The following is a 16,433-nucleotide window of genomic DNA, read 5'->3' as shown; positions in this document are numbered from 1 at the left end:
TTCCGGTCTCTCTCAATAACTTGAGTACAGCACTCGAGGCAAGAGAGAGGGGATCATTTTGACCTCAGTTGGTGACCTTTCCCCACATTGGCTGAACCCACTTTCCTGCCTGGGAATTCATGAGTCCTCTAAAAGTGAGCCCCCTCCAGGTTCAGATGGAGGCTGACCTCACAGCTGTGTAGCCTGGCGGTCAGATGCCCCGCGGGACATGGTGGCTGCTTGGGGTCTACACGCGTTGACTGACGGGTGGCTGGGGCCTGGGGCTGTCCTGCCCACCCTCATGCCCAGTCCCGGATGTGAAGGAGAGCTGGGTGTGGGAGACCTCTGGCCTCAGCTGTGGGAAGACACGTGAGTGAAGAGAGGAGAGGCACGGAGCTCCGATGTCGAAGTGTCACCAACACCCTTTACGTCATGGGCAGGTGACGGAGGACAGAGAGGCCCCATTGTGCTCATGGGTGTCCCCAGTGGACACAGAGCATCCCCATGTCAGAGGAGCAGCTCGGGCTGTCCCAGGCTCTTACTCTGGGCTTGCCGAGCCGGGGTGGTGGACGTCTTACCCCGAGGAGGTAACACCTGGCCTGAGAAGGGGCGGGGACACAGGTGACCCAGGAAGACACGGGCTTCCTGGCAGGAGCGGTCTCGTTCTGGTACCTTCTGTGGCTAGAACTGGGCCTGGCAGGTACAGGGGCTCACATTTCCCGACTCCTGACAGGTGATGGACAGAGTCCCTGGAATCAGGGGCCCGGATCCAGCTCTTCCCGGCCCGCGACCGCACCCGGACGTCTCAGCTACATGAGCCAATCCTGTTCCAGTGTGGGCCCGTGCGTGCGCGTGCCTGGGTACGCTTGTACGCGTGCATGAGTTCGTGCGTGCGCGGGTACGTTTGTATGCGCGAGTTGGTGCGTGTGTGTGAGTAGTTCGTGCGCGTGCGCATGAGTGCGTGCGCCTGCGCGCTTCAGTGCGGCTTCTGTCACGTGCCGCCCAGGAGCCTAACCCCAGGGGAACCTGGGACCGGGAGGAGGCGGGCAGCCGACGCCGCCCGCACCCGAGCTCAGGCTTGGGTCGTGCTGGTGACACGGCGAGGACCGGCAGACCCCACGGGCCACCTGAGGCCACGGGCGTCAGGACGCGGGTGACGGGCAGCGCCTTGGACGGCGGCTGCGGTGCGCACTGGCTGAGCCGCGCCCGCCCTGCGCAGCCGGGCCGCACCGCACCGCTTCCGTCGGGCGTGGAGTGCGCGGTGGCCGCCCCGCGTGCCTTCCGCTCGCCGCTTTCCCGGGTGGGATTCTGGAGATCCGCGCTTGTTCCACCGGGGATGGTGAGTGTTGCCCGCGGCAGCCGCTGCCGCAGGATCGCGGCCCTGGAGGACGAGTTTCTGGGTGGGATGGACCGAGGGGCGGACAGCCCCCGGGTCCTGGGCCCAGGCCTGGGCAGGCGGGCCCCGGAATGGACTTCGGATCCTGTGTCTTGGGTGGGGGGAGCGGAGAATGCGAGTACACGTTCCGGTGGCAGCCCTGGGAATGGTCGGCGGGAGGGAAGCGCCTGCTGGAAATCGCTGATGGAGCTCCCCGGTAGGGCAGTCGGTGAACTTCCGAGACACCCACCCCTCCGCACCCTCGCCCCGGGCCGACCAGACTCTTTTCTGTTACTTATCACGTGCTGTGCAGATCGGCCGGGAGCAGTCTGTCCTGTGTGACCTAGAGTGGCCTAAAGCACAAGGGTGCGGGGCGGGGGTGGGGGCCTGGGACTCTGGGGCGCTAGGATATTCTTGGGGGGGTGATGGAAATATTCTTCGGGGGAGGACACAGACCTTCCTCGCAGCGATTTGGTGAGGTCGCGAGTGTACATACGTGTGTCAGAGATCATCGACTGCGTTAACAGTTCATTTTATTGTGCCTAATGTCAACCGCCAGAATTTTCTTTTCTTTCTTTCTTTCTTCCTTTTTTTTTTTTTTTTTTTGACAAAATCTGCCTGAGTAAGTGAGCCTTCTCCCAAATTGCCAGGAAGCTTGGCGCTGGCATTCTGACTCACTGCCGCGGACTTTTCCATGAATTTTTGTTCTGTGAACAGGGAGCCCTGTTGTCTCCAGCTCCCAGTGGCCTCGGATACACGACTTCCGTGCTCGCATTCCGAGTTGCCCTGAAGGGACCCGGTGGACGGGGTGATCTCTGCGACGTGTTTTGGTAGCTCCCTGGTCTGGTCACGCACGTCTGTAAGAGTACATTTCCTTGGGCTGGGCTTCTTCCCATCCGGGGAGAGGTGACTGTTAATGGACCCATCCCTTCATCCCACTTTCTAGATGGATCCCGCGGCTCCTGGAAAAGACGGAGTGTCTTGGCAGAGGATTCTAGACCAAGAAGTGCATGTGTGAAAGGATCTCAGGCTTCAGAATTCTGGCCCCAAAGAGAAAACTCGGTTATCTCACAAGCACAGCCAGCAGGGGGTGGGAGCCAGCAAGGCCGATGCCGGAGAGGCGTTCTGTTTGGTCTTACGGAGACAGGCCAGGAAGACGCAAAGAGGCCTCAGCTCTCAGGCCGTGTGTTGTGCTGTGTGCCGAGCACGAGGCCCCGGCCCGCCGCCTGCCCGCTTCATCTGCCAGCTGCCCAAGCCTGGGTTGCGCCCTCCTTTGGTCTCAGGCGCTGGACTGTGGGCTCCAACAAGGCCAGTCTGGGCTGTCCTTGGACTGTGATGGGCCTGTCCTGTCTAGTCAGTGCGGCATCCCCGGGGCCCCTATTGCCGGTGCTTTGCTGGTGGCCGCTGCTAGCGGCCTGGGTTCCGGGGCAAGCACGTGGCCACCAGAGCGGTGGGATGTGACGGGGACTCCACCCTGGGTTCGAGCAGCCTGTCCCTGGGATCCCAGCTGTGCAGATTAAATGAGCTGGTGGAGGTTTTTTTTTTAAAATTTTTATTTATTATTTATTTGACAGAGATCACAGGTAGGCGGAGAGGCAGGCAGGGAGAGAGGAGGAAGCAGGCTCCCTGCTGAGCAGAGAGCCCGATGTGGGGCTTGATCCCAGGACACCGGGATCATGACCTGAGCCAAAGGCAGAGGCTTTAACCCACTGAGCCACCCAGGCACCCCATGAGCTGGTGGAGGTTTTAGCCCAGGGCCCCCTGCACACAGCAGGTCCCTTGCGAATGGCAATCTGTGCCCTGCTCCCCAGTCTGGGATTGGTTCTTTCCTTGTTCCTCCTTCCTGGCCGCCCTGTTCTCTCTTAGAAGGGACACTTTGCCCCTGCTCCAGAGGCCTGTGCTGGATCTGTGAGAAAACCCAGGCCCACGGCTTCTGGTGGCAGTACCCTGTCTCCCTGAGGCTTGCTCTTGACTTTGCACATTTGGCCCTGTTTCTCACGTGCATCATCCAGGAGTGTGCTTGTCCAGACAGCCGTGGCGGGGGGCACCGAAAGCAGGGCCCCACAGCCCAACCCTGGCGGCTCTGCAGTCCTCGCCCCACATATCCGGTGGTGGTAGCAGGTTGTGCTTAGTAACAACTGGAGTGGCAGGGAGACCAGTGTTTGTTCCTTGTGGGGCCATCTACGAGTTCCTTAGTAGGGATGTCGATATGCACCCCCTGAATTCGACTCCTGTGCAGTGTTCAGGGGAGGGCGGTTAGACCCCTTGTTCCAGAGAGTTCCATGGTGGAGATCTGTGATGCTCGGGTCCCTCTGCTTCCTGACTTTCCCAGACACCAGAAAGAAGGAGGCTGGGGTGGTCCCAGCTGAGCTGCCTTTGGTGGGGGACCACAGAGGCTTCTGTGCCCCACCCCTGCAGCCAGCTCCCTGGGCCCTTTTGTAACTCCATACCCAAGGCGGGAGGAGGAGCGAGCCTTTCTCCTCTGCTCCCGCCTCTCCATGAGCACAGATGGGAGGTCGTCCGGGGTGGACAGGATGTGCCGGCAGTCCCCATGTGGCTGGGGACTGGATGGGGGAGGAGAGGCCTTACTCCCGGGGAAGACTGTAGGGATCCGCACCTGAGGAGGGTCCAGAGGCTGGGCAGGGCCGATCCTGGGGTTCACCCCCCACCCTCCCAGCCCGCTGCCCACTAAGCACGGCCAGATGTGTATTCTTGTGGGGCTCCAGCCCCTCCCCGATCTCCAGGTCCTGCAGTGAGTCAGGCTGCCCGTCTGCCCACTGGACTGGGGTTCTGAGCTGCTGCAGCTGGGCCCAGGCAAGGAGGTCAGTTCATGCTCCCAGAGGGGTGGCGGGGGGTAGCTCCTGGCATTAGACTCAGGGCCAGAGGCCTAGGGTGGGAGCTCCTGAGGAAGAGGTGAACCCCCAGGGACTCGGATTCACTGGGTCCCAAGACAGTGGCTCCTCAGAGGCCCCCTTGTCCGTCTTTAGGACTAGGAGGTATTTCTTTCCAGTGGAGGCCTGCTGGTAGAAGCTTTCCCATTGAATGGATCCTGCCCCACGTTCGTATCCTCAGGACCTGACTTGGCTTCTTTGACTCCCCAGAAGTGTCAGAAGTGTCTCTGCTTTTTTGGGATTCTTGGACTGGCTTTCGGGGTTGGGGGATGGGTCAGGAGGTGGGGGGAGTGTGCGAGGACGGGGCGGGTGCACCCCATGCGCGGAGTGGGAGAGGCCGGCGCCCCGGCCTCCGCTATCTGAAGCTCTTCTGCCTCCAGACACTCGGGGTTCTCTCTCTGCAGAGCAGGGACCTTGATGGAGGAGCCGCTGTACTTGTTGGAATGGGGAGCACAGGAGCAGAGGCCTGGAGAGGCCAGGAGGAACGAGTCCACCACGTGGGGATTGGTCGCCAAGAAATGCATTTGGGGGTCAGCCCACCCCAGGGTGGTCCTTCGGCCCTTGCTCTGGGTTGACCAGGGTAAGGCAGAGCAAGTTCAGGGTCTGCAGGTGGAATGCCAGGTGCCACCTGGGCCAGCAGGAGAGGCTGGAGGTACCGCCGCACCCTGGGTGGGCCGGCTGGTGGTTCTGTTAGCCGGCTCCCTCCCGGCCCTCTCCCTGCTTTCTGCAGATGGGGGCCTTCCCCCAGCCTGGGCCACTGGTGCCTCTGCCCTGGTCTGTCCTTGGGCCTATGTAATGAGCAGGTTCCCCCAGAGCTTCCCTGCCATGGGGCTGGGGTCCCAGGCTGGACACCTGGAGCCCAAGACGGGCCTCTTGGGGACTGGCTGGAGGCGGGCAGGGGGCAATCAGGGAGCCTCTGGCCCGGCCCTAGTTGAGCTGTCTCTTGGGAGGGGCTCCAGCCTATTGCTGGGCATTGGGGAGGTGCCAAGTTCAGGGAGGCCAGCCCCAGCCCCGCCTCAGAGAGTGTGCAAGAGTGAGGGGCATTCTGGACAGGTAGCAGGAGGAGAAGCAGCAGCCGTACCCAGGGAGCTCTGTGTGGACACGCTGTGTTCCACAACAGGACCTGTATTAAGCAGCACATGGAGACTGTTTCCAGGGGGACCAGAGAGCCCTGAATGGGTGAGAAATGGCATAGGCTTTAGCCAAGAGGACAGGGCAGCTGACCAAAGCTCCATTAGGCAGAGGGGTGGTTACCCTACCAGGAGAGGGACCACTCCAGAGGTGTAGACGGACCATTTGGGAGAGGGAGCACCCCAGAGGTGTAGACGGATCAGCCAGGAGAGGAGCACAAATGCCAGAGCACAGAGCAGGGTGGGGGGGGGGCGGAGCTTGGGAAGGCGACCATCTGGGCTGTTGGTCGCCGACGGGGCCTCACTGTGGAGCAGGTGCAGACAGGACAGAAGGCAGGAAGCCTTGCTCAGTGCACGATATAAAACATTTATTGATATACATTTATTGTCTTCTATAAAACTTGCATTGGCTACACAGGGCCCCTGCGCTTGGAGGTGGCCTGGGGTGGCCAGGTACAGCCAGGGCCCACTCCTGGGTGGGGACTGGAGCCCAGAGACTCCTGGACAGTGGGCCGAGGTTCGAGGACCAGGTGCACAGCAGCATGGACATGCTGTGCTCTGGGAGGCTGCCCAGGGGCTGGCCCGCAGGGAGTCGGAAATGAGAGTGACCTGCCCCAGCTGCCCGAGGCCGCTTCCCATCTAGCTGCTTGCCATGATCGGAAACTCCCCCATTAAAGTCTACCAAAGGATTCAGGGCAGGGATGTTGGGTGCAGAAGGATGGAACTACAAGGCAGGTTAGCCAGGACTCTCTTCCAGATAGCACCGTCGCGTTCAGGTTGGCTCGCCAATGCTGCCTTGAGGGGGCGGAACGGAGAGAACAGGTGCCCTGACGGGGGCAAAGCGGCAGCCCGAGGGGGAGCAGTGGTGCTGGCTACATTGTTTTCAAGGAGGCCTGATTGAAAGGGGTAGGAGGGGGATGGGGCTGGGTGACCCCTCCGTCCCCTCCTTTGCCGACCGGCTTCTGGCCACGGAGGAGAATGGCAGGGGAAGCTTGTCCTGGCCAGAGGGCCTGCGTGTAGGTGGCTGCTCGGTCTCCCAGCCAGCCACCCCAGAGCCTCCAGCCCACGGAGAAGGAGGCACGAGGAGCCAGAGCAGACCTTCCTCCTTGCACTTGGGCACTGTGGCAGCGGCCCAGCTCCTGTCTCGGCAGCAGAGGGTCTCCGGAGGCTACGGCCCCTGCCGCCCAGCTGGCACTTGCCTCTCAGGACGCGTTCCCGGTGGGGCACTGCATCTCCATGGTGACCGTGTTGGGCGTGCCGCCCCCGGCTTCCCCCAGCTCGGCGCCGTCCCGCAGGGCCCGCTGGAAGACCACCCGGAGAGGCTCCCACAGCCGCTGGGACTTGTCCCTCCCCGCCAGGAAGTACACAACGGGCTTGGCGCTGCTGTGGATGCAGATGCAGAGGTCGGTGACGTACTCAGGGAAGGGGGCCGGGATCTGGAAGACCCAGAAGAGGAACCAGTCGATCCCCAGGTAGATGGAGGACACGAGAAACACGGACACCATGGCCAGGATGACGTGGTTGAGCTTGGCAGAGCGCTGGCGCCGCCGGGCCCGGCATTCCACGTGCAGGATGAGCAGCAGACAGGGCAGCACCATGAGCGGGCAGAAGACGAGGAACAGCAGGATGCCCAGGAAGGTGTCCATGCGCCCACAGGCGCTGCCGGAGCCCCGCGGGGCCAGGAACACACAGCAGTAGTGGTGGACGCCGGTGACCAGGAGCGACAGGGTCCAGAGCAGGGCGCACACCACGGCCGACAGGCGCTTGGGCCGGCGGCGCCAGTACCAGACGGGGAAGACGACGGACAGGCAGCGCTCCGAGCTCACGGCGGGCAGGAGGCTCACGCCCGCCACGAACGTGCAGAGCCCCACGACCCTGGTCACGGCGCGGACGTAGTCGGCGAACGTGCCCAGGAAGCCGCCCGTGTTCAGGGCGGAAAACACAGCCTTGCTGAAAAGGTAGCCCACGTCGGCGCCGGCCAGGTGCAGGAAGTACACGGAGAAGGGGCTCCGCTTGATGGAGAAGCCGAAGAACCAGAGGACCAGCCCGTTGCCCAGCAGGCCGCACAGACAGAGGAGCAGGAAGATGTAGTTCATGACGGCGGGCGGCGGCAGCATGGTGATCTGCTCGATGGCCAGGAAGCCGCGGCTGTAGAGCTCGGGGGCCTCACTCACGGCGGGACACATCTGGGCGGGTGCAGAGGGGGAGACACCTGTGATGCGGGCCGGACCCCGCCCCCAGACCTGCACCTGTGTCCCGGCTGATCACGGGGGCGAAGCCAAGGAACCGGCTGGAACTAGAGCAGAAGACAGCCCTGCTCCCACCTGGTGCCCTGCTCTGTGTCCCCAAGTCTGCAGCTCGCGGCCTGGAGGAGCCAGAGCAGAGCCTGTGAGACAGAATAGAGGCCCGGGACTGCCCACCTGTCAGAAGAGACTCGTCCAAAGGTGTCTGTGTCACGGGAGATACGAACAACGGAAGAACCTTCCCATGTTGAGGGACCGTGGTGAGCCATGGCCAGCAGATACGACACCTAGATACGGTCGCTGTGAAGGCTGTTAGCGGGTGACGGGGAAACGCTCGCCTGCGCCGGGTATGCTCGTGCCGCACCAGCGTTCGCTTTTCTGAGTCGGAAGATGCCCTGTGGCCTGTACCGGAAGCTCCTAGTTCTCGGAGGCCCCAGGCTATTCGGGGGCAAAAGGGGGCTTGATGTCTGCAATTTACCTTCCAACAGTTCTGGGAAAGAGTCTGTCTTGGGAGGCATCGAGAGAAAACACAGGCGCCAAAGGCCACCTGCTGGTGAAGGACACACACGTCTGCACTGCACTGTCCGTGCAAATTGTGCAGTTGCCAAACTGTGCACGTTTTCACACCAAAACGTGAAAATATTTATTTCAAAAAAGTAGAATAAAATCATTGAAAAGGTGGACCCTGGCCCTCACTGGAGTGGGAGCCTGTCCTGTTGCGGGATCAGAGAGACAGAGGGATGTAGAAGTGACCCCTGCAGGGCTGGGGTGACCCTGGGTGTCTGGATCATGAGGGATTTGGGAGTGGCCCAGACACCCCCCCAGGGAGGTGGAGACTTGTGGCGCTCTGGGGAGGCATTCGGATGCTCCAACAGTCTGGCCGATCGAGGGCACGGGGCTCTCTTGCCTGCAGGGTCTGCGCTGGGGATGAATGCGTGAACCTGGGCCCGGAGCAGGACACTGGTTTGGGGGGCGTGCACACAGCAGCACCTGTCCCGAGCACGGTGGCAGCTGCTCTGTCCAGCTGGTGGGTGCTGGGGGGCGGGAGGGGGGGCAGCTGACACGGGACCGTGGGCCGAGTGGCCCGTCCGTCATCCTTTCCCCCCTCTCCAGAGAAGCCAGGAAACCCTAGATCGTAATGTGAACTCCCCTGATCTTTAAATGTTCTCATTTAAAAACATCGTGTGGGCCAAACATAACACATCTACAAGCTGGATTCCTTCTCAGGCTGTCACTTTGACCTCCCATTCCAAGCGACAGGGCTGCGCAGAGCACAGGAGAGCACTCCCCTCCTTCGGCCGGGCAGACGTCACTAGTCCATCCAGCACTCCTTCCCACAGAGCCTGAGCCTGACACCCCCACCCTAGTCCCCGCCAGGCCCCCCCCACAAGTCTCAGGCGGGGTATCGGTTCCCATTGCTCAGGATTCTCCCCGAAAGGAAACAAACGGAAAGGTTCTTGAGGCTGGAACATTCTACCGCCTTCCAGATGGTCCCCAGCTTTGCCAGGTACCCCATAACGGGGGGAGGGGGTTCTGTCAAGGGAGTCTGCAAGCCGAGACTGGAGGTGCTGGCAAGACTTTGGGGAGACTGAGGTCCAGGCAAGCACATTAAGGGGGTCTTATATACCAGGCGCGCTTATTGGCTCAGCATCTCTGTTCATCAACCTCCAAACCCCTTAGCTCGCTCTTTCCTCATCCTTTCCTCTTGGTGGCTTTGACCACTTCAGGCCACGGAGCAGTGGTCCCCAAGACCCAGTGCCCAGACAAGCCCATGCCGAGGGATCTCTCAGATCTCCTCACAGGCTGGAAAAAGGCTGCAGTTCCCTCCCCGGAGTCAGAGCGGGAGGGCTGGTGAGTCACTGGGCGTGTAGCTACCACCCCAGCCACATGCGGCCTTGGAAAATGCCTGTTCTCAGCCCGGCCCCCCTCCCTGGGCTCTGCCTTTTCTCTGGGGATTTCTGGAGACTTCTCCCCAGCCGGTCCCATCTCTTACTCCCGTAGCTGCTGCTCTACAGTGGTCACCAAGGGAGAAGACCAAAGGCCACAGGCCCTGGGCAAGAGTCCAGGCTCTGTTCCGACCTCTGGGCTCATCCCAGTCGAGGTACCGTGCTGTCGTGAGCCTCCGTTTTCTCCGATGTGGAGGAAGTTGTACCAGATGAACCCAGAAGGGCCTTCCAATGTGGAGCGAGCTTTGCCCAGGATTGAGAAGGGGGCTCCGGAGTTTTCCAGGAGCTCAGAGAAGTACGGGGCTGGGAAGGGCAGAAGGGGTGGGTTGGCTTGATGCCTTGTTGGGGTCTTGGCCACAGCCGGTGCCGAAACGTAAACCATGACTACCAGACCCTGGCCTTCAGCAGCCTGGGCAGGGTGGCCCAGCGCCTGTGATGCTCTGTGGGGCCCATGGCTTCAGGGACACCTTGGAGCCAGCTCCTCCGGGTCTCCTGGCAGGGCCGGGCCGTGGGATATAGCTGACCCCCATCTCTTCAGGGAAGAGACGGAACAAGGCTGCTTGAGGTAGAAACGGCTCACACAGGGTATGCACAGGGAAGGGATTTGAGGCTGCTGGGGCTACTGGCGACCGGGGGGCCCCTGGGAGCAGGGCTGGGGCACATCGCCCAGAGGGTCTCCTGCCCACCAGTGTGTCCTGAGACAGAGGATTGGTCTGCGTGGCAGAGTGCAGGGGGAGGGGACGCTGGGCTGAGCCTGCCTCTCCCACCCCACCCCTCCTCTCCCACCCCACCCCTCCTCTCCCACTCCACCCTGCCCCACTGTGCCTGGAGCCCCCTCTGCTGCCCAGCAGCACTTGCCTTACTCCGGCTGCCAGGATGGGCCTCCCAGGAACAGTTCCCCACCATCTCCAGGCCTGGCGAGTCCAGACTTCTCACGGCTCTGCTCTCTGTGTGCTGGCCTGCACACTTCTCCTGGCAAAGGCAGAAGGGGTGGCGTCAGGGCAGCCGTGATCCCCACCCGCCTAGAAGGCCCCTCCACCTTCCAGCGCCCCTGCCCCAGCCCCCACAGCTGTCTCCTTAGAGGAAAGGCCAGCAAGCAAGCACCTGGCTGCCTCAGAGGCAGGCTGTGCAGGGACACAGTATGGTCCTGCGGGGTCCAGGGTGGGTCATGTCTGCACACACTGCCCCCTCCTGCCCGGGCTCCTCGTTCACATCTTTGTCACGGCCAAGATGCTCACTGCTGCTTGCTGGGGGAGAAGCCTCTGGCCTCACCCCTTCTTGCTTGGTCTTTGTGATTTCTGAAGCCAGGTGGCTTTTGGGGACAGGCAGTTATGCCCACACGCATTGGCCTTGCACGTCCTTTGTGCCAGGCCACGGGGGCTCAGGGCTTCCCGGCAGGCAGTCCCAGCCGTAGGGTCAGGCCCCGTGTTTGTAATGCGCTACGGTTAGGGTCTTCCCACAGTAGGTGACTGCAAGGCAGGACAGCCTGGTCAGCCGTCAGCATCACTGACCCCACCATCACTCCTGGGACAGCGACTCTCAGCCAGGAGCTGGACACCACGCCAGCCAGCCAGTGCCTATTGCCCCCCCGTGGTCCTTGTCACCGGCTAGGAGGCAGGAATCATCGTTCCCTTATGACGGGGCCTCCGAGGCTCAGGGAGGTGCGGCCACCTGCCCAGGGGTCCCCTCGGTAACACCTGTGCCCACTGTAGCCCGGGAGATTTGCATACTGTTGAGCCCCGAGGGGCTGCAGAGGAAGAAGAGGTGGAGGGAGTTGGCCAGGAGAGCCCCGAAGCGGCCCTGGCCCCAGGCCGGAGGAAGGGCAGCTGTACTCAGCGGCGGCCCCAGGTCAGGAGGCCTGGAAGGGGTGACAGCCACGGAGCGGGGCATCCCCGCCTGATAGAGATAGCTCCATCCTGGCCAGGCAGAGCTTCTGGCTCCATGTGCCCCAGGTCCCCTTTGAATGCACTCCCGCTCCCCAGTTTGAGCCCTGCCCCAGCAGACAAGCACGGAGCTGTCCCACTGTGTGGGTGGAGAAGCTGAGGCCGAGCTGTAGGCCACTGGCCATGCCCTCCTCCCCAGAGGAAACGCTGGGCTCCTCGGCCAGCATCCCCCAGAAGTTCTTCCCGGCCCGCCATGGCACGTGTCCCTCTGCTCCCTGAGCCAGCATGCGACCCAGGCAGGCGTGCCTGTCGTCCGGCGGGGACGGGTGGCCAGTGATGGCCTGCGACCCCTCTCTTGGACAGCGGGGCCATGTGCCCCGTGGTGTGGGCAAGTGTGTGTGTGCCTGGCGTGTGGGTCACAGCGCGGCATGCGGTGACAGCGGGGCGGGAGCCTTGTACTCCAGAGGACGTGGGCGTGTCCGGTGCGTGCCACTGAGTGTGCATCTAGAGCCCCACACCCCCTCCAGCCGGGCCACTGGCCCAGCCGCCTCGGACGGGCCTTCCCTGCACGCTGGGGCTTGCCCAAGCTCTCCCTGCCCGCAGGCTACCGGCTTCGCCCCCATCCTTGCTGGTTCCCTTTGCCCCTACTTACAGTGCTCCCAGTCCCCCTGGCGGTCCTCCTGATTGGATGCCACCCTTGGGCCTGGGCCCTCGCGCGTGTCCGGCCGCCAGCCTCGTCCTTACACCTCAGCCAGGTAGACCCCCCGCCGATACCCAGATGACCCCCAAGGGTGGCCAGCTGGGGCCAGGCACGAAGGGCAGGCCCCCAGCTCACCTCTGTGGGTCGCTTCCATGGGTAGGTGTCCCTAGTGTGTCTCTGAGCTTTTCTCCTGCCTTGCCTGGGGCAGTCCGAAGGGCTCGTGCTCCCCTACAGAGATCTAGAAGCCAAGGGAGCCCGGAAGGGCTTTGAGAAGATACGTGTGCGACGTGTGTGTGGCATGTGTGTGAGCACGGGTGAGTGTGTGCGCTCCTCGGGCTGGGATCCGGCTTCTGCTACAGCAGAGGGCAAAAGCTGCCGGCTCCATGCACTTCTGACCCTCCCTTCCAAGCGCCAGGCCTCCGAGGGCTCTGGCCACCTGTCCACCTCCTCTTTCAGCCCACCTCCCCCAACCCGGCCCCACACTTGCCGGGGACAGGTGAGGCTGTCCTCCGGAAGGCCCAGGTGGGCATAGCCAGACGGCAAGCCCCCAACCCTTCTTCCCAGCTGTCGCCGGCCGCCCCCCACCACAGGGAGGCTGGGGTCCCCTGCTCACAGCTCAGCTGGAGGAGGCTAATCTGGGGACACCAGGGATCGTCTCCGGGGGACAGGATGGGATGCAGCTGCTCCACCTTCTGTGCCCGAGCTCCGCGCCGCTGAAGGGGGGGCCGTGCAGCGAGCTCGCTGGCGGGCATGGGAGAGCCATCTCTCTGCACTTGGGACGCGGCCGGCTGGGTGTTCCCTTCCCACCCTTCCAGAAAGCAGACTTGGATGGCTGGCATGGGTGGGGGTAGGGACAGAGCGGGACCCCCCCCACCCCCAGCCAGGAGGACAGAGCAGGAGTTGGAAGTAGAAGAGGGTGTGGGGCTCGGGCACTGCCGCCAGGATAGGGACTCTCAGAGCCACGGGAGTGTGCCCGAGTCATTTCTGGAGCCTCAGGGTTCCTACTCGGAGCCACGTGATGTCTCGGGCCGAGTGCCCTGACAGCACCCACTTCGGTCTCCCTCCCTGCCCGGCCTTCGCCTTGCAGCCCTGGTAGCCAGAAAGCCCTCCCCTGGGCCGTGGCCCGCCCCCCCCCCCCCCCCCGCACAGCTACCTGCAGCTGTCCTGACCTTCGGAGGTCTTTCCTTCACGGAGCACGACACTCGCCTCTGGCCGTGGATCCCCGGGGCAGTAGGCCAGCTCCGAGCAAGGCCTGGACTCTCGGAAAAGGCGAGCTCAGAGTCGAGGACAGCCCTTGCCTGCCTGCCTGCGGAGGAGATGGCTTGGGGAGCAGAACCCGCCCCAAACCCAATTCCAGGCCTGGAGGGAGGGGGAAGGGGAGGAGGAGAGGGGAGGAGGGGCTGAGCCAGGGCTGGGATGAAGCTTCGGGAAGGAATGCCCCGCTCAGGAGCCCCCCCCCGCCCCCCCAGCCTCACTGGGAACTCATCTCCCTGCCTGGTGACGTCATGTTGGCAGGAGCACTGCTGCCTGAGTCCAGCTGTTCCTCTCCGTCGGTCCTGCAGCTCCTCGGGGCTGCCCTGGAGAAAGCACAGGGCTGGGCACTTGCTTGGTTCCTTCCTTCTGCTCCCACTGGGCATTTCGGAGCATGCAGCCTCGGGAGGGGCAAGTCCCCTCGTATTCAGGGCCTGATACAGAGAAGCCAGGAGGTAGTGAGGCGAGGCCTCCCTGGAGAGAGAGTTGTAGGCACTTTTGAGAGGTAGGCTGAGCAGCAGGACAGCGGAGCCACCCAGGGGCCACCCCATCCCCCTTCCCACCTGGAATCTGCCCAGGGCCCCCTGCTGGTGTATGGAACTGGGAACCCCCTTTCCCTGGCCCTAATAGCAATCAGATGGCGCAAGCGGAAAATCACAGCGCTTGCCTGGGGATGGGGGGGTCGGTGCGGGTGGCGGGCTGTGCGTGCCTGCTCTGCAGGGGATGAGTCAGGCTTGCCCCCACCCTTTGAGCCTTCTCAGGGTCCTGGGGCAGTGAGCCAAAGCCTGAGGGGGCGATGCAGGAGTCTCAGGGGTGGCTGCGAGGTCAGGGGTGGTGCAGAGTGGCTTCCTAGGGAGCCACACAGGAAGGCCCCCGCCCCTTGCCCTGCACCAACTTTCTCATGCCCCCGGGAGCCCAAGGGATGCTTTCCCTGTGGGAGCAAATGGTGCCCAGCTTGGGGTGGGGTGGGCATCTGGAAGAGGACCCAGAAATAGAGCTTCCCTTGCACCTGCCCTGGGAGCTCCAGGCCTCCGGCCCCTGGAGGAACCCGATGTACCTGCCCAAGTGCCACCGCAGAGTGCGTTTGTTCCCCGCAGGGTCCAGCTGGTCCTCTGGGGCCTTGTTTTAAGGAGAGCGGGAGGGGAGGGCTCTAGGACACTGAAGCTCTTGGCCACGCCCAGGACGAGAGGGAGGCTGGGCTGGGAGCAGTGGTGACCCTCCCCTCCTCTCCGGGGCAGGCCAGCTGGGGCCCAGCTGGGCTGCTTGTTTACGTGGGGAGGTGGGGGTGGGGGAGGCCGGGGGAGGCCAAATCCAGGCAAGTTCCAAGTGTAATTGCATTTGGACACTTAAAAGGAATCGTGTGAAGGCAGCAGCTCTGAGGTCCACGCCTTATTTGGTCTGGAAATTTGTTTCTTTCAAAACTAAGGAGAGATGTTTGTAAATGGGAGTGCCATCCTTGGGCAGAGTTTGCTGGGGTCCCCTCGCCACCCAGTATCCCCAGCTGCTGTCCCCACGTGGAGCAGCATGTCAGGGCCTCGAGGGGGACAGGTCTGGAGGCCGGGCTCCTGCAGGGACAGTGAGAGGGCCCCCAACTGGGCTAGTGCCCGGAAACCGTGGCCTCAGGCTCTGTGTGTGGGCCTGGCGGCACTCACCCGTTCATGCCCACCCTCCCGCCACAAAGTGGAGGACCGTGCTAAGGTCACACGGCCATGGTCCCTGCTCTCTCACATCCTGTCCTCACGCTCTGTGCTGCTCCCACCCTGCCCTCCTCCTAGCAGAGAGGAACTTTATTTTTAATGGTCCCCTGCCACGGCCCCGCCACACCCTACCCTACGCCCCCTCCTGGGGGTGCAGGCCAGGACCCTCCTCCGCTGGGGTCCCTAGGGGCAGGAGGCGGGTTCTGGCAGGGCTAGCTCACGACAGCACCCATCTGGGGTCCCCCATTGCCCAGCTGCTCCTGGATGAAGGGCGGGGTGTGGAACAGCCTGTGGCTCTTCCCGTGGTCCCTCCGACCCCGGGAGGTTGCCCAGCCCCCAACGGAATATTCTGCCCCCACAGATATTTACTGAGCATATGCTAAGTGCCAGGCACTGGGGCCCAGGCCGATGAACCCAACAGTCTGTGCCCTCAGGGAATAGAAGTCAGGCAGGGCGGCTCAGAGTCAGATGACCCAAGCAGGTGTAAAAGCACAGCTGGACAGAGGGCCAAGTAGATCAGGATGGTTTCTTTGAGGAGCAGACGATGGAGACCATGGGAATGTTGGGCAGGGATGACACCGGTGAGAAGGGGAAGGGAGGCATCCCTAGCAGAGAAAACGGCACGAGCAAAGGCCCTGGGGTAGGGAGGCATGTGGCACAGGTGAGTTGGGGTAGATGAGACCCCAGCTGCCAGGCAGCTGTGAATAGCCCCTCTGGGCCCAGGATGTGGCCCTCCTTGCGATGACTTCACTTTTCTGCTGCCATTTGTGCCATGTGCTTGGAGGACAGGTGCAGGGCTGACTGACAACCCCAGCTGCCCACTCCTGCATCCTGTGAGCCAGGGCCTGCCTTAGCTCCATCATTCAGTCCTCACAGCATCCCTTGTTTTACAGATTCATTCAGCGTGCACATCCTGAACACCTACTGTGTGCCAGGCCCTGTGCTATGCTCTGGGAATCCACTGATGAATGAGACAGATCGTGATCCCTGCCTGCAAGGTGCCCAGGCTGTGGAAGTGAGGAAACGGAGACGCAGGGAGCAGCTCTGTGTTCCCCTCGGGCCCCTGCATCCCCACTGCAGTGCCTGAGCCAGGGGCCGGTTCTGCCTCTGCATGCCCAGTACTGGGCGGGAAGGTGTGAGGATAGAGGAGGAGCGATCCAGAGCCCTAGGATCTCGTCCTGGCTTTGCTTCTGATGAACTGAGGAAACTGGGCCTCAGTTTCCCCAGTTATCCCATGGAGTTGGGGGGGGCAGGGACCAGTGACCAGTTGATACCTTGCTCTGTGCCCCAAGCTCACCCTTCACTCCAGCTCTTGAGGCTGGTTCTTTTTTCACAGAG

The 16,433-nt window shown here is 62.6% G+C and overlaps 1 protein-coding gene across 5 annotated transcripts; it reads right to left on the bottom strand.

Moving 5' to 3' along the window:
- Nucleotides 1–5,722: 5,722 nt before the first annotated feature.
- Nucleotides 5,723–13,696, bottom strand: MRGPRF (MAS related GPR family member F). Of its 5 annotated transcripts, XM_044260020.1 has the most exons (4): nt 13,623–13,696; nt 13,317–13,506; nt 10,423–10,536; nt 5,723–7,561 (listed from the first exon to the last, which is right to left on the bottom strand). In XM_044260020.1, exons 1-4 carry the CDS (start codon nt 13,652–13,654, stop codon nt 6,578–6,580), a joined length of 1,320 nt encoding a protein of 439 aa, XP_044115955.1. In that variant the 5' UTR covers nt 13,655–13,696; the 3' UTR covers nt 5,723–6,577. The 5 variants fall into 5 exon arrangements, with proteins under 5 accessions (XP_044115955.1, XP_044115956.1, XP_044115959.1 ...); XM_044260021.1 differs by lacking the exon at nt 13,623–13,696 and having other exon boundaries at nt 13,301–13,397; XM_044260024.1 differs by lacking the exons at nt 13,317–13,506; nt 13,623–13,696 and adding an exon at nt 12,761–12,824.
- Between the last annotated feature and the right edge of the window lie 2,737 nt (nt 13,697–16,433).

The sequence above is a fragment of the Neovison vison genome, chromosome 7, assembly GCF_020171115.1.
Source record: "Neovison vison isolate M4711 chromosome 7, ASM_NN_V1, whole genome shotgun sequence".
NCBI lineage: Eukaryota > Metazoa > Chordata > Mammalia > Carnivora > Mustelidae > Neogale > Neogale vison.
This window is presented reverse-complemented; position numbering and strand designations above follow the sequence as displayed.

What these genes read in the sequence shown, in the direction of transcription:
- MRGPRF (XM_044260020.1), bottom strand. Translation starts at nt 13,654, where the DNA reads ATGACGTCACCAGGCAGGGAGATGAGTTCCCA. An exon ending in GGCAGGGAGATGAGTTCCCA is followed by an intron (nt 13,507 to 13,622) that starts GTGAGGCTGGGG and finishes CCCTCCCTCCAG; the next exon opens with GCCTGGAATTGGGTTTGGGG. An exon ending in ATCCTGGCAGCCGGAGTAAG is followed by an intron (nt 7,562 to 10,422) that starts GCAAGTGCTGCT and finishes GCACCCGCCCAG; the next exon opens with ATGTGTCCCGCCGTGAGTGA.